This window comes from Hyperolius riggenbachi, chromosome 7 (assembly GCF_040937935.1).
Source record: "Hyperolius riggenbachi isolate aHypRig1 chromosome 7, aHypRig1.pri, whole genome shotgun sequence".
Lineage (NCBI taxonomy): Eukaryota > Metazoa > Chordata > Amphibia > Anura > Hyperoliidae > Hyperolius > Hyperolius riggenbachi.
In genome coordinates, this window is record NC_090652.1 from 317,950,164 (window position 1) to 317,966,446 (window position 16,283).

The 16,283-nt window shown below is 47.5% G+C and overlaps 1 protein-coding gene across 1 annotated transcript in view; it reads right to left on the minus strand.

Moving 5' to 3' along the window:
- Positions 1-1,431: 1,431 nt before the first annotated feature.
- LOC137525250 (kalirin-like) overlaps positions 1,432-16,283 on the minus strand; it is a 42,386-nt gene continuing 27,534 nt past the window's right edge. The window contains exons 4-11 of the mRNA XM_068246271.1: positions 13,004-13,169; positions 12,763-12,884; positions 10,499-10,630; positions 9,572-9,736; positions 8,716-8,794; positions 6,374-6,574; positions 6,027-6,165; positions 1,432-2,726 (exon numbers count right to left, since the gene is read on the minus strand). Of these exons, the coding sequence (XP_068102372.1) occupies positions 2,181-2,726; positions 6,027-6,165; positions 6,374-6,574; positions 8,716-8,794; positions 9,572-9,736; positions 10,499-10,630; positions 12,763-12,884; positions 13,004-13,169 (1,550 nt within the window). The 3' untranslated portion in view covers positions 1,432-2,180. The remainder of the gene's footprint in view (positions 2,727-6,026; positions 6,166-6,373; positions 6,575-8,715; positions 8,795-9,571; positions 9,737-10,498; positions 10,631-12,762; positions 12,885-13,003; positions 13,170-16,283) is intronic.

Below are 16,283 nucleotides of genomic sequence, written 5' to 3' on the forward strand. Positions count from 1 at the left end.
CCCCAACCCCCAGCCTGTACCATGCGGGTCACAAAGCGACCACAATTTATAAGATTGTTCCCTATGGCGTAAGCAGTGCATTCTGGGAAAAGGGAACACGAAATTGACCCACAAGTTTGTAACAGTTCTCTTAAAATTATTTTTTTTTTCTGCATATAAAGAAATAGGTTGGTTTAATCGGGGAATCGATGTGTAAAAGTGCAGATTGTAAAAACCGGGCACATAAATCGTTAAAAAGTTGCTGTAGTTTTTCGTGGCTTTTCTTGAAACGTTTTGTGGAAGAAGACACACGATTTATTTTTTTGTTTGTAAAACTGCCTATTTTACATTAGTTAATATGGGAAACTTGTTTGATGATTGAGGTACATAATATAAACTCCTGTCCTATTTCACAAATCAAGATGATGAGTTAGAAAATGCAGCCCTCTAGCTGACCTAGAAGTATGACATCACTCCTACCCCTGTGACATCATCCGTTCCTGGTGTCATAAGTACCGCCCATCATCAGGAATTGAACGTAGAATCTTATTGTGCGTCTTTGACGAAAGATCTGCTTGCATTGTACGTCATTACAGTAAGTCAGAAAGACACCCACCCCATTTGGGAATGATATGATTGTAAGCTCTTGCGGTCAGCTCTCCTCTCATAAAATAGCTTTCTTATTGAAGGGTCAATTTCTGCCAGCTAGGACTATAAATTAAATCAATAAAAATGCTATTAAAAAAGTATTTTGGAAAAATGTAAATAAATAACACAATTACTCTTATTCTATCATTCTTCCAGTTATCATTTGATACACACATCACTTCTTTACGTTCCAGTTTTCTGCGGCGCTTTCCCTAGATCGGTGCCAACGGCGCCATTCCACCTCGTCCTATCAGGCACATCTGAACATGGATTACGGACAAATCACAGTGAATAACAGTCTTGCTAAATGTAAAGTTGCCACAGGTTGTGTGAATGGAGGAGTACCTGTCATTGCTACACAGATAAGACTAGGGCCACGTTGGAAATGACACAGCTGGTGGCATTACTGAAGCACTTCATGCATCAAGGATGTCACAAACGCCTAACAAGACCGAGCTGCGGCGTGGCTTACAGAATCGTGGTTGAGTGACAGGTGCTCTTGACAAAAGCAAACAACGAACTAATTGCACCCGCCGTAGACTGGACTGCAGAGGAATTGGGGAGCTTGAGACAAAACATAAATATGTGGAGAAATCCTGGCTTATCAGCCACCATCAGAGGGGTATAAATATATATTAAATAAATAAATAAGAGGATTTATTTCTAAGAATGCAGACATTTCAGTTCATATTTCTCCTCCTGCCCAAGACGCACTCAGAATATTCAACCCCGCCCTAAAATTCTCATTACGCTCCCCCCCCCCCCTTCCCCCGGGATCGGACAGATAAACTACTCTGCTGTCTAAGGCTCTGTGGTGTTTGTAGCTGTACGATATATGAAGTAGCACTCTCTATATAGCTAGGAAATTATAGACCTATGAAAAGTACACATAGATTTTCCTTGTTCCCCCCCCTCCCCCCTTTTTCCCGCCAGCCCAGACAAGGTTGGCGACAATACCGGACTGTACACATTACAGTTAAATACAGACAAACAGACAGGATTTTAAGAGTTGACGGCAGTCTCGTCCATTGTTCGCACAGTGATGTTTCCGATCTCATAAATTCTGGATTTCCTCCACCACCATTCGTAAAAAAAGGCAACCACCAAATGTAAGTCTTCCCACCAAATCAGGGACAAACTGCAACTCCTCCAGTGTCCTTGCAGTGGTTGCACTTTAACGGTCATAACCGTAGAATGAATGTCATCAAAGGCATAGCAGCACTTTAGGTTGAACCTCCAGTCTTTGGACCTGAAGCCAGGTTCATTGTAGAGAAGTTGCAACATTGCACACAGCACCAGAACTTCTCTGTTACCAAAGAGAGAGAGAGAATGTTTGATAACACTTTGTAACTTCAAATGATCTCTAACAAATGGACTGAGATGCAGTGACTGATGGTGCTTTAGGTCATCAATGGGTTGGCTCTTGAGAAATGACCATCTTTGACCACAAAACGATTCCCTATTCTAGAGGAACAAGCGCCGGACATCATTCCCACTACAAATCTATCTTTAGGGTCTTGTTTGGGACATGTTCACGAGGAGATGACTGGCTCTCATGTTCCTGTTGTGTTTCGGTTCACTAGTAAGCTCTTGGTGTTGGGCAGTGGGCGAGCATCGTTCTGGTGGCTCCGCCTCTCGATGAAGGTTGCCAGGCGCGTGGTGTCCAGAGGGATTTTGGAATAGTTGCTATAGTGAGGCTGGAGCCAGGGGTGGAGGAGGCAGGTTGCCACGGTTGGCCTCCATCGGGCATCCTCTTGCAGTGTGGCTCGGATGAAGTCCTGAGCAGCCTGGCTCACGCTGGTGAAATACTCGAGTGGGAAGGAGAAGTCCACCCGACTGATGTTCATACAGGTCTCCTCGTTGCTCTCGTCCAAGAAGGGCGACACCCCGCTGAGCATGACGTACGTCAGGACACCCAGACTCCAGATGTCGGTTGACAGAGACACCGGGGTGCCCTTTATCACCTCCGGAGCAGCGAACTCCGGGTTACCAAGGAGCTGGTGGACATAATAATGACCTGTGATCCGCATAGCATCTTCCAGGTCAATAATCTTCACCCGTGGCACTGGAATACGGAGATCTATGAGGAGGTTTTCTGGCTGTGGAAACAGAAGAAAAACAAAACCCTTCAGATTCACTTCACAGGGAAATACAAGGAACAGTACAAATCCTCAGAGTGTCCCACATTTCTCTCATTAGGACACCCCATAAATAGGTATCATATTCTAGATCACGGTTGTCCAGCTCCACTCCTTGAGGGCAAACTCCATGCCAGGGTTTAGGATGGACTGAGAAATATGTTCTATTCGAACAACACCTTTCCTGATTCAGTCCCATCATTTGTGAGGACTTCTTCCCTGGAGGACTGGAGCTGGACAGCACTGGTCTAGATTCCTTCCAGAGTGGGATGGATCTGCTGTTTAGCTCCTCACTGACAATATTTTATTAAAGGAAATTTAACAAGAACCCGAGGTGGGTTTGTGAAATCCTATTAGGACACAGAGACACATTCTGTATACAATGCCCAGCCTCTGTGTCCTTACAGTGTGTATCCAGGCTCCCCCCGGGCTCTGCTGTCCCCCATAAAAAAAACAAAACGCCAGGCTAGTGACATGCAGATTGTCGCTAGTCTGTTATTTACCTCTGAGTGTCAGTCAGCGCTGCACCCCGCCTCCTGTATAGCGCGGCTCCCCGCCTGTGTCCCTTTCCTTCCCTGTAAGCTTTCTCCGATTGGAGGAAGCTTACAGAGGCGTGGAGGAAAGGGACACAGGCGGGGAGCCGCGCTATACAGGAGGCGGGGTGCAGCGCTGACTGACACTCAGAGGTAAATAACAGACTAGCGACAATCTGCGTGTCGCTAGCCTGGCGGTTTTTGTTTTATGTGGGACAGCAGACCCCGGGGGAGCCTGGATACACACTGTAAGGATACAGAGGCTGCTCATTGTATACAGAATGTGCCTCTGTGTCCTAATAGGATTTCACAAACCCACCTCGGGTTCTCTTTAAGGGCCCTTTTCCACTAGCAGTCGCTAGCGTTCACGCTGAACGCTAGCGATTGCTGAATCGCAATTACCGGCGATTCCCCGACGTTCGCGGCCACGATTTTGCTATGCACTGAATAGCAAAATCGCGGCAAATATCGCTCCGCCGCGCGTTCGCTTTCCCGTCAAAAACGAATCGCAGTAGTGGAAATGACCTACCGCGATTCCTATGTTAAAAAGCAAACCGTAGCGATTGTAAAATCGCTAGCGGGTTGCGACTTTGCGATTCAGCCAGCGCAAACGCGCTGGTGGAAAAGGGCCCTAAGTCTAATTAACAAAATGAGTTTAAAGAGACACTGAAGCGAAAAAAAAATATATGATATAATGGATTGGTTGTGTACTATGAATAATTACTAGAAGATTAGCAGCAAAGAAAATATTCTCATACTTTTATTTTCAGGTATATAGTGTTTGTTCTAACATTGCAACATTCTATAATATGTGCAGATTACACAACACTCTGCATTCAAAATGATTCTTTCAGAGCAGTCTGTGAACTAATGAACTCTCCTCTGCCAGAGGAAAAGTAAATAGTTAACTAACAGTTGAGATAATAAAAGTCAGAAAACAGCCCTCTCCACGACTTTTGAAAGTCGTAGAGATAATGGCTTTTTTGTATAGAGATAACAACTGGAGTTTCTTAACTCTTCCTGTACTGGAAACAATTAGACTGATGTATCTGATCTTAATGTTTTATTTCATAGCTGTACTACACATACAAATCATAATATCATAGTTTTTTTTTCGCTTCAGTGTCTCTTTAACTTACCTGGGTCTTTTTGGAGGCCCCTGGAGGCGTCCTGTGCCCCCGGCCTTGGTCAGAGTCCCTCTGGCCAGCATGGGCGACCCCTGTAAAGCTGGCCAGCCACGTTCCTCCTCACCGCACTCCCACAGCCGGGAGCGTTCTGCACTTGCGCAGTACGCAAAAATCGCTACTGCACATATGCAGAGCACTCCCGGCTGTGGGAGCGCAATCAGCGTGCGCACGGCTCAGGGTCGTGCATGCGCAGTAGCCAGCGACTGGCGGCGACCGGCCAGCTTTGCGCGGGCCAGCTCTGATGGCTGGAGGGACTCGGAAAGACATAGGATGACTTCGGGGGCTGCAAGAAGCCCCAAGTAAGTTAAGTGCATTTTTTTTATTAGAATCTGTATTGTTAAAATCGCACAAAAGTAAACATACCAGTGCGTTAGGGGACATCTCCTATTCCCCTCTGTCACAATTTCGCCGCTCCCCGCCGCATTAAAAGTGGTTAAAAACAGCTTTAAAAAGTTTGTTTATAAACAAACAAAATGGCCACCAAAACAGGAAGTAGGTTGATGTACAGCATGTCTACACATAGAAAATACATCCATACACAAGCAGGCTGTATACAGCCTTCCTTTTGAATCTCAAGAGATCATTTGTGTGTTTCTTTCCCCCCTGAGAGGGGAGTGCATAGCAGAACCACAACACTGAAGAACTTGGCAGCCTTCCAGACACAGGCTGACAAGTCTGACAAGGGAAAGATACATTGATTTATTACAGAGACTGTGATAGTACAAAGTGCTGCAGTAAGCCAGAACACATTAGAATAGCTTTTGGAACTTGTAGGATGATAAAAAACAGGATGCAATTTTTGTTACGGAGTCTCTTTAAGTCTCCCTTTAAAGGGAACCTTAACTGTCGAATAGAAAAAGAGTTTTACTTACCTGGGGCTTCAACCAGCTCCCTGCACCCGTCCTGTGCCCACGCCGGTCCTCAATGATCCCCACTGCTTAGTTTCGGTTCCGCTGACTGATCAGTTGGCAGATATTTCGTAGGAAAATGTCTATGAGCTCAAGGCAGGCAGCAGCAAGTTTATTTAGCAAATCATTTTTAAAACTAATAACTTTCAAGTTTTGGAATAGTTAACTCAAAGTTGGACCTTGCAGAAATGTTGTGGAAAAACCGAACCATCATACCAGGAAGGAGCTATGGCCAAACGCTTCTCCAAGCTGATGTGGAGGACCAGTCACCAAGTGCTGGAAACTAAGGGGGTGGGAGTCACACCAGCTACTGATAGAAAAGGCTTACATATTTTCTCCAAACACAGATAAGTAGCTCTGGATCATTTGCCTCATAAAAAGATGGACATGAATGATGTTCTGGATTGGTTTTTGCAACCAGGTTCTCATGAACTAGTTTTGGGACTTTTGTGAAAACCACATAACATTTCAGATCATAATTATACAGAAATATAGGAAATAAAAAAAAAAGTAGTCAGACATGTATATGAGAGGCTGTGTATAGCTCCAGGAGGAATCAACTGGCTCCATACTCTACTAGGACAGGGTCACCTTGCATCTATGGACAGGCCATGAAGAAGACCACCTGCTCACCTTGATGTCTAGGTGGGCAACCCGGCAGCCGTGCAGGTACTGGAGGGCACCCAGGATGTCTCGCACATAGAAGGCCACCTTCTCCTCCATCAGCTCGTCATGTCTCATGAGATAATCCAGGAGGCGCCCATCATCCACTCTGGAAGAAGTGAGAAGAGAGGTCACGAAACAGAGAAAATTGCGTAGATAGCCTTTTACTTGCAGAGTTCCCAATTTAAACCAACGGGTGGGCGGCATTCCAAACAAATAATTGTGCCATTTAAGATTTTGTTTAAAAAGCAAAAAAATACACAAATAACCCATTCCCCTGATAATAATTATGATGATGATGTTTGGGTTTGACTCACAGGTCCAGCACGAGGTTGTAGGTGTTGTCGGACTCGTAGGTGTCGTGCAGCGCCAGGTACTGCGGGTGTTGCAGGTGTTGGAGCAGCGCTGCCTCATGTGCCGCCTGTTCCCGTTTCTTCAGCTTTTTACTGACAAATTTCACCGCGACGTCCTTCCGGGAGTTCTTGTGCACGCATTTCTTCACCACGGAAAACCGCCCCCTGCGGACACACAAGATGGCCGACGGCAGACAGTAAGACAAAACTGTACATCCCCACTAGACACTCCAGTGAGCAAGGCTAATTGTGAAATCATACATGTTTATCATGAATCCTAGGAAACTGAAAAATCCTTCATGTATCTGTGCACCTATCCACACAAGCTTACTATCCCTGGAACCTGTTATTTGCGGTTCGCAGAGATGAGGTCTTACATCACCTACTTTCTGAGAGCTACAAAGTGTGATTTCTCTGCTGCGGTGGTGAGATTCTGAGAAATGTAGCCTGACAACAGTTGTGCTTCCTGTTGTAATGATCACCACGCCCACTAGCTGAATCCAGGGAGGAGAGGAAGATAGCTGTACTGTTAATAGAATTCAGTTCTGGGTGTAGTTGGGCTCTGGAACCCGACAGAGCTGCTGCTGGGAGAGACAGTGCACTGAACAGTACTGAACAATACACAGAGGAAGTAACGTGTGTATGTGTTACTTTCCTTTTTGTCAATCACCGCAGGCATCTCATTGATGATGCAATCATTGACACAGCCACTAGATCAGTGAATGGCACCTGCACTCCCATTCACTGATCTCAGTACCAACGGCGGTGATGACAACACACACAGGGGTACGTGTGATTGCGAGCGGGGAGTGCACACAGCGGCAGATGAATATCTACGTCCCTGGGACTTTAGCTGAAGTCCTGCAGAACATAAATATACAGCACGGTGCACAGCAACTAGTTAATCATTACACAATTTGATACATTTTTTTTCACCATGGGAAGGCTGTTAAATTCACAGTCCAGGACTGAAAACCCCAACAAACTATGTGTTAGTACATGGGACTCTCTGCATCAAACTGACCATCAGCACAACTAACCCACCAAATATCTCTTACTACTCACAGGTATTTTCTTGTTATGCTTGATGAAGGGTCCCAGACACCTGAAACACACAGATGGCAGGACCTGTTATAAGATGAGATCTGGTTAATCCCTGCTTGATGCCTCTGAGAAACACGTGGGCGTAAAAGCACACTTGAAGTGAGAGGGATAGGGAGGATGCCATATTTATTTCCTGTTAAACAATACCAGTTACCTGGCTGTCCTGCTGGTCTCTTTGGCTGCAGTAATGTCTGAATCACACGCCTGAAACAAGCATGCAGCTAATCCAGTCACACTTCAGTCAGAGCACCTGATCTGCTACATGCTTGTTCAGGGGCTGTGGCTAAGAATATTGGAGGGCAGAGGATCAGCAGGATAGCCAGGCAACTGGTATTGTTTCAAAGGAAATACATATGGCAGCCGCTATAAGAGTCTCTCACCTCCTTTAAGGCCCATGCACTTTACAGAGACATAAATTAGGGATTAACTCAGATTTTAAAGAAAACCTGTAACTAAAAAAAGTTCCCCTGGGGGGTACTCACCTCGGGAGGGGGAAGCCTCCGGATCCTATCGGGGCTTCCCCCGTCCTCCTGTGTCCCACGGTGGTCTCACTGTGCCCCTCCGAACAGCGGGGATGTAAATATTTACCTTCCTGGCTCCAGTGCAGGCGCAGTATCGGCTCTCCGCTCGGAGATAGGTGGAAATAGCTGATCGCTGTCGGGCCGCTCTACTGCACAGGCACAAGTCTCCTGTGCCTGCGCAGGAGAGCGGACCCAATGGAGATCGGCTATTTCCACCTATCTCCATGCTGAGAGCCACAACAGCGCCCCTGCTGGAGCCAGGAAAGGTAAATATATCAAGCCTTGTCAGGCCTGTCGAGGGAGGATTCCGGGACACTTCGGGGGAGCCAGCGCTGGACTGCCTGCAGCTACAGGGGAGGGGGAAGCATCATTGGGACCCTGAGGCTTCCCCCTCCCGAGGAGAGTACCCCCCAGGGGACTTTTTTTTTAGTACAGAGTCTCTTTAACGGTTTATGGCCTCTGTCTGTTTCAGGTCTCTGGGACCCTTCATCAAGCATTACAGAAATAGACACAGAAACTGATTGTTCTATATCGGGCTGACCGTTCAGCATCAGGGCAATAGACCCTCCCCCTCTGTATTATGGGAGGAGACATTTCTTTTAATGAAGGATCAGCAGCTTCTGGGGTTATCCCATGCTGGGGAGGGGATGCAGTCATGCAGAGTGTAGGCATAAATCTCACCTCCCGATCTCCTGCAGCTCCACGTACATCTGCTCAAAGTTCCCCTTCCAGAATATGGTGGATCCGTCCGTATTGGCATCTGTAAGAGAAGCAGAGCATGACATATTCTCCAGGGAAGAGACTGCAGACCTGCACAGGGCTGGACTGCCTTACAAGACAATCGCCAAGCAGCTGGTCAGAAGGTGACAACAGCTGGCGTGATAACATGAAAGGCATATAAAATCCCCATCCTTCACCTTCAGTCTGAAGCTCCATGCAAGACCTCGCCTCATGGGGTGAGGATGACAGAGGTGAGGGACCCGCCCACAACTACATGGGAGGAGCTGGTTAATGATCTCAAGGCAGCTGGGACCACAGTCACCAAGAACACCATTGGTAACACACTACACCATTATAGACTGAGATCTTGCAGCACCCAGAGAGCCCAAGGCAACAAAGGATCGGCTCAAGAAGAATCAGATGTGGACCAGCCAGTGTCTAGACCTCAATCCAATAGACAATCTGTGCAGGAAGCTGAAGGTTCAAGTTAGCAACCATAAGCCTTAGTAGGGATGGTTGGAAATGCTTATTACCACAAAAATTCCGATTTTCCATTTTTCCATTTTTGAGGAGTATTTTATTTCTGAATAAATTCCTGATTGGCCCTATGCCAATTTCTAGTCTTCAGAATCTGAATCAACATCCGCAATCCTTAGAGAGGTCCTGGAGAGAGGAGCGGTCAAAATCCCTCCTGAGATGTCTGCAAACCTAGTGGCCAAATACACGTAACGTCTGACCTCTGTGATTGCCAACAAGGGTTTTACCACCAAGTCAGCTTTTGATATGGGATCAAATACTTATTTCACTGACTTCTCACCATTCTCAGGCAGGCGTAGGGGCTCCGATGGGTCACTGGGCAGGCTGATGCCCCAAGGGTTGCTAGCGCTGACCCTGAACTGGTAGGTGCTCCCAGGCGTCAGGTCCTCCAGCACAAGGTAAGTATCCAGAGTAGAGGCGACAGACTGCTGCCAGACTTGGGTAGCTGCAGGAAAGGAGACAGACAGTTCGAAAGAAACAGCCAAATTCTATTGTACCGCCCCTGTCACGTTACCATTGCAACGACCCCATTCCGACTGTACCTCCCCCGTCACATCCTCACTGCACCGCCCCCTCACGTCCTCATTGCACAGTCCAGTCAAATCCTCACTGCACCACCCTCCTCGCATCCCGACTGCACCGCCCTCGTCACATCCTCACTGCACCACCCGCGCCACATCCTCACTGCACCGCCCCCCTCACATCCTCACTGCACCACCCCATCAGATCCTCATTGCACCGCCCAGTCACATCCTCACTGCACCACCCCTCTCGCATCCCAACTGCACCGCCCTCGTCACATCCTTACTGCACCGCCCTCGTCACATCCTCACTGCACTGCCCCATCAACATCCTCACTGCACTGCCCCATCAACATCCTCACTGCACCACCTGCGTCACATCCTTACTGCACTGCCCCACCACATCCTCACTGCACCACCTGCGTCACATCCTTACTGCACTGCCCCACCACATCCTCACTGCACCACCTGCGTCACATCCTTACTGCACTGCCCCATCAACATCCTCACTGCACCACCTGCGTCACATCCTCACTGCACCACCTGCGTCACATCCTTACTGCACTGCCCCATCAACATCCTTACTGCACCGCCCTCGTCACATCCTCACTGCACCGCGCCGTCACATCCTCACTGCACCCACCAACTCACATCCCGACAGCACCGGTAAACATCAGTGTCCTCACCTTCATCCTTGTACTCCACGGTGTAGCCGGAGATGGTGCAGTTCCCGGTGCTGGACGGCGGCAGCCAGCGGAGGATGACAGACGAGCTGCTTCTCTCCTGAGCCACTGGTTGGCTGGGGGCCCCGGGGACTCCTGCAGGGACACACAAGGGGTTTAGTGTTTAATACATCTTCCTTCACACTGTTGCCAGGAGGAACCCCTTGTCATACTGCAGCTGCCTGCCAGGCCCCACAAGTTTCCCCGGCAGGGAGATGCGGCAGTCCTGCATTTCTGACTGCGGCTGCATCCGATTGGTCCGTTTCCAAGCCGCAAAGATTTATATAAAATTAGCAAAAAATAGAATCATTAAATTGAAATTCTTGGCAACTCATCACCAGCTTTTTTCCACTGCTATGCTGTCCGTTTCCAGGCCTCGACTTATAATAGTCATGACCTTTGTTCCGCAACTAATTAGCCATGTGCGGTAGTGTCCTTTCAGACGTGCAGGAGGTACTATCCTCACTCCCGACATTAGCAGCCACGCCCCCACGGACCATCACAGTCTACATCTGCATGTTTGAAAGGACACTGCTATGCATGCGTGGTGGCAATTACTTCTGGGTCAAAGGTCATGACTATTATTAGTCAAGGCCTGAAAACAGACAGTATTGCAGTGGAATGATGGTGAACGGGGCAGATGGAGGGCGCAGCCTGAGATAGGTTTTATATTTTAGCTGTCACACAATTCCCTGAGTGTTCGCCGTACTTCTGCGTTGGCGCCTCACATGGCTGCCGGCATTATAGCATGTGGGGTGTGTGTGACGACATATTACATGTGGGAAGTAAACACGGTAGTACAGCGGACACAGCGGCGGGCGCCAGCAGGAGGTGTGACGGGTAAAGTGTTTAAAGGATACCCGAAGTGACATGTGACATGATGAGATAGACATGGGTATGTACAATGCCAAGCACACAACTAACTAGGCTGTGTTCCTTTTTTTCTTTCTCTGCCTGAAAGAGTTAACTATCAGGTATGTAAGTGGCTGATTCAGTCCTGATTCAGACAGGAAGTGACTACAGTGTGACCCTCACTGATAAGAAATTCCCCTTTTTATCTCTTTCCTGCTCTCAGAAGCCATTTTCTGCTAAGAAAGTGTTTTACATTTGGAATTTCTTATCAGTGAGGGTCACACTGTAGTCACTTCCTTTCTGAGTCAGGACTGAGTCAGCCACTTACATACCTGATATTTAACTCTTTCAGACAAAGAAAAAAAGGAACACAGCCTAGTTATTTGTGTGCTAGGCACTGTACATACCCGTGTCTATCTCATCATGTCACATGTCAGTTCAGGTATCCTATAAATGCAAGGATATTGGGGGGTACATATAACATTTGGGAGGGACAGCAGCGGTGTTCCATCGCCTGCGATATTGCATGCCGTTACCGCCGGGCACTCGATTGACCACGCTGGCCCGAGATTAGCCAGCCTGTCGGATTGGTACATTCGACCAATTTCGGCACAAAATCAGTTGAATCATTAATCGGGCATGCTTGTAGAGGCACTGATTGTCATCTGATTGGATAATAATCTAATCTGATGGTTGCTCGGCCGCCAAATCGCTAGATGTGTGGCCATCCTTACTGTACATATGTTTCCCGCTCATGTGAGGTAAGACAACAGGTGGCAGAATGAAGCAGACCCTCTGATACAATCAGCAGTCGCTCCCTCTCTCGTGTGACAACAACTGGCTGATTCCCTCTCTCGTGTGACAACAACTGGCTGATTCCCTCTCTCGTGTGACAAAAACTGGCTGATTCCCTCTCTCGTGTGACAACAACTGGCTGATTCCCTCTCTCGTGTGACAACTGGCTGATTTCACAGAATAGTATATTTGGGCATAGAAGCTAACTGGAAATAGTGGCATGGGATAAGATCTTTATAAATATATGGAGGCTGCTCAGTCCATTCATCAACCAATGTCATTAAATGCTATTCAAAATGATAAATCTTAAAAAAATAAATGATCTTTCTATGTAAATTTTTAGCCAGCTAGCACATCAGTCTCCAGCTGAGCTCCATGCAACCATGGCAACCGTGCTCTGTAGTACAGACTGACCAGACTTCACAGACATTTTCATTACCATAAGATTTGCATCTGGCCATCTATATTTGCTATATAACAGAGAGCGCTGGTGGATTTCACCCCTGTGATGTGGACTGTTCAGTGACCACATAAATCAGCTGGGAGTTGTGGTGCACCTTTCCCCAGAGTCCCCCGAGTACCTTGTACTTTGATGGTGGCGGACGTGGAGGCGGAGCCGAGCTCATTGCTAGCCACACACGTGTAGATGCCGCTATCCTGAGGCATCAGATTGCAGATCTTAAGTCGGATGTCTCCGGATTCGCTGTGTGGTAGAAGAACGGTCGATGTTAGACGGTCCCCAATGTCTGGACAATCATGTGATAGTACAGGGGGCGTGGCTGAGAAGTCACATGGGCACAAGCCCCCGGGAGCGGCACTCACCTGGCTATCATGGTGTAGCTGCTGCTGTCCCCGTCCAGGACGCTCTGATCGGGGCCTTTCCACGTGATTGTTGGTTTGGGACGGCCACAGACTTTGCAATGTAAGGTCACCGTGTCCCCGACCACACATATGATGTCCACCAGAGGGAGGAGGAACTCCGGAGCCACTGTCCAATCAGAAACAGGAACACTCAGAACGCTGACTGACACTTCATCTAAATCTATTTATATATTAGAAGACATCTGAGGTGAGAGGTATATGCCATATTTCTTTGTTTTAACAATGCACATTGCCTGGCAGTCCTGCTGATTATCTGCCTCTAATACATTTAGCCATAGCCCCTGAACAAGCATGCAGATCAGATGCTCTGACTGAAGTGTGATTGGATTAGCTGCTTGTTTCAGGTGTGTGTGATTCAGACACTACTGCAGCCAGAGAGATCAGCAGGATGCTAGGGAACTGGTATTGTTTAATGGACTGCAACAGGAGTAGGTAAAGAACACTTCAACAGCCAATCAGCAGCCATTGTTGTACAGTTTCTTACTCCCTCATGAGTAACGTGGCTTCCTGTATTGTGGCCCTGAGACTGTGATATAGCCTGATAATTATAACATATTACAGCGATAATGATTCATGCTTAATACAGTAGTAAGGCCGTGTGGGGCAGTGATGTAATGATCGAGTGAATTTAGCAGCAATGTCCACTCAGTTCCATGCCTGACAAAGTCATTCTGACGAAACATGTGGGCGGAGTTAGCTGGAGATCATTACATCATCATGCTGGATCAGGATTGGAGCTGGATAATCATGTGACAGCTTTAAAGCGGGACTCTCAGTCACAAAATCAAATTCCATTTTATCCACTGCTCTGTTTATTGTGCCGTCTGGAACCTCATCCTGCATTGCAAGCACTCTAATCTAATGATAAATGTTTCTGATGTAATAAATCTCATCTCAGTCAGCCTGACTCTATTTGGTGCATTGCTGGGGAGAGGGAAGCTTGTTATCTCCCCTACCACATTCTTGCTCCTCCCTGATTGGCTGAGGGCAGTTCAGCGTGACACAAGGCTGAAATCTGATCTATGCAGTGTTCACATGTCTACAAAGCAAGCGAGTTATGACAGTGCAGTTTCTGGGTGGAAAAAAGTAAGGGAGGGAATTACATCAGGATTGGCATCTGTCAGAGGGAATTAAGATGGAAAATGCCAGGAACAGTTTTTCCTTTATTTACTGTATAAAATTCTCTGAAATCAAAACGTGGACAGTACAATACAGGTTATGTAAGTAGATCAAGTATTTATCTACTTATATGTGTTTTTTTCTGGAATAGTCTGGCTGACCGTGTTGCTTTAAGTATTCATGTTCTTGTTAAAGGACTTCCCAGGCCAAATAAAAAAAAAGTTAAATACCTGCATCATATTTGAAGGCACGGAGGATGCCGCCTGCGCCCTCCGTGCTGTTCCGCCGGGTCCCCGCTGCTCAATAGCCCCCCGGGCCGGCTCCTGACCTCACGGCCCGGGTCGGGCTCTCCTGCCTCTATAAACATGGCCGCATGAGCTGGCCGCGGCTGCGCTGTCCGCATAGCCTCGAGTGTGGCTGTGCAGCACTAGGGCCAACCCCCGATTCCACGCATGGACTGCGCAGCCGCGGCCAGCTTATGCGGCCATGTTTGTTGAGGCAAGGGAGCCCGACCCGGGCCGTGAGCCGGCCCGGGGGGCTATTGAACGGCGGGGACCCGGCGGAACAGCACGGACGGCGTCCTCCGTGCCTTCAAATATGATGCAGGTATTTCGCTTTTTTTTTTATTTGACCTCGGAAGTCCTTTAACAAGACTGTTTTAACTTTGTTTGGTTTTATATAATAGAATATTTTTATGTAATCTTTTGAAGATATTACCGAGTATCGTGTTATTGGAGAACCGGGAGGAGACGACAATGAGAGTACAGCACAGAAGACTCTCAGAGGAGGAGACAACAATGAGAGTACAGCACAGAAGACTCTCAGAGGAGGAGACAACAATGAGAGTACAGCACAGAAGACTCTCAGAGGAGGAGACAACAATGAGAGTACAGCACAGAAGACTCTCAGAGGAGGAGACAACAATGAGAGTACAGCACAGAAGACTCTCAGAGGAGGAGACAACAATGAGAGTACAGCACAGAAGACTCTCAGAGGAGGAGACAACAATGAGAGTACAGCACAGAAGACTCTCAGAGGAGGAGACAACAATGAGAGTACAGCACAGAAGACTCTCAGAGGAGGAGACGACAATGAGAGTACAGCACAGAAGACTCTCAGAGGAGGAGACGACAATGAGAGTACAGCACAGAAGACTCTCAGAGGAGGAGACGACAATGAGAGTACAGCACAGAAGACTCTCAGAGGAGGAGACAACAATGAGAGTACAGCACAGAAGACTCTCAGAGGAGGAGACGACAATGAGAGTACAGCACAGAAGACTCTCTGGGGAGGAGACGACAATGAGAGTACAGCACAGAAGACTTTTAGAGCCCCAGTACAGGTGGTCAGAGCGGCTCCGACAGATCAGTAGCTGTGTTGGGTGGGACACACAGATAGGTGTGCGGGTCCCTTATCTATACAACATCTAATGCCACACCATACATTTTTTTGGGCAAATTGTCTTGCCAGTTCGATTATTTCCAGCATGTCCAATCTGAGCATCGATCGTATTTTAGAGCGATTTTCTGATCGATTTCCATTCGCCTCTATGGAAATTGATTATAAAATCGCTCAAAAAACAATCGATCGTCAGATCGGACATGCTGGAAATGACCGATCTGGCAGGTAAATCTGCCAAAAAATTGTATGGTGTGGATCCAGCATAACTTGCGGTGTTGGGATCCCCGTGAAGATATGGTGCTGATGGCTGAGAGGTTGTGTTTTCATGGCCACCATTGCTTAGTGGATTTCTTGTACAGTGAGGGGAAGAAGTATTTGATCCCCTGCTGATTTTGCTTGTTTGCCCTCTGACCAAGCAATGATGACTAGTCTATAATGGTAATGGTAGGATTCTTGTAGCTGGGAGAGGCAGAATAACAATAACAGAACCCTCAAAAACTCAGTGCCCCAAAGTCAGAGCTTGATGTGCAGTGTAATGGGGGAAATAAGTATTTGATCCCCAATCTGAAGTTGACTTAGTACCTGGTGGTAACACCCTTGTTGGCAATCACAGAGGTCAGACATTTCTGTAGTTGGCCACCAGGTTTGCACACATCTCAGGAGGGATTTTGGCCCGCTCCACTCTGCAGATCCTCTCCAA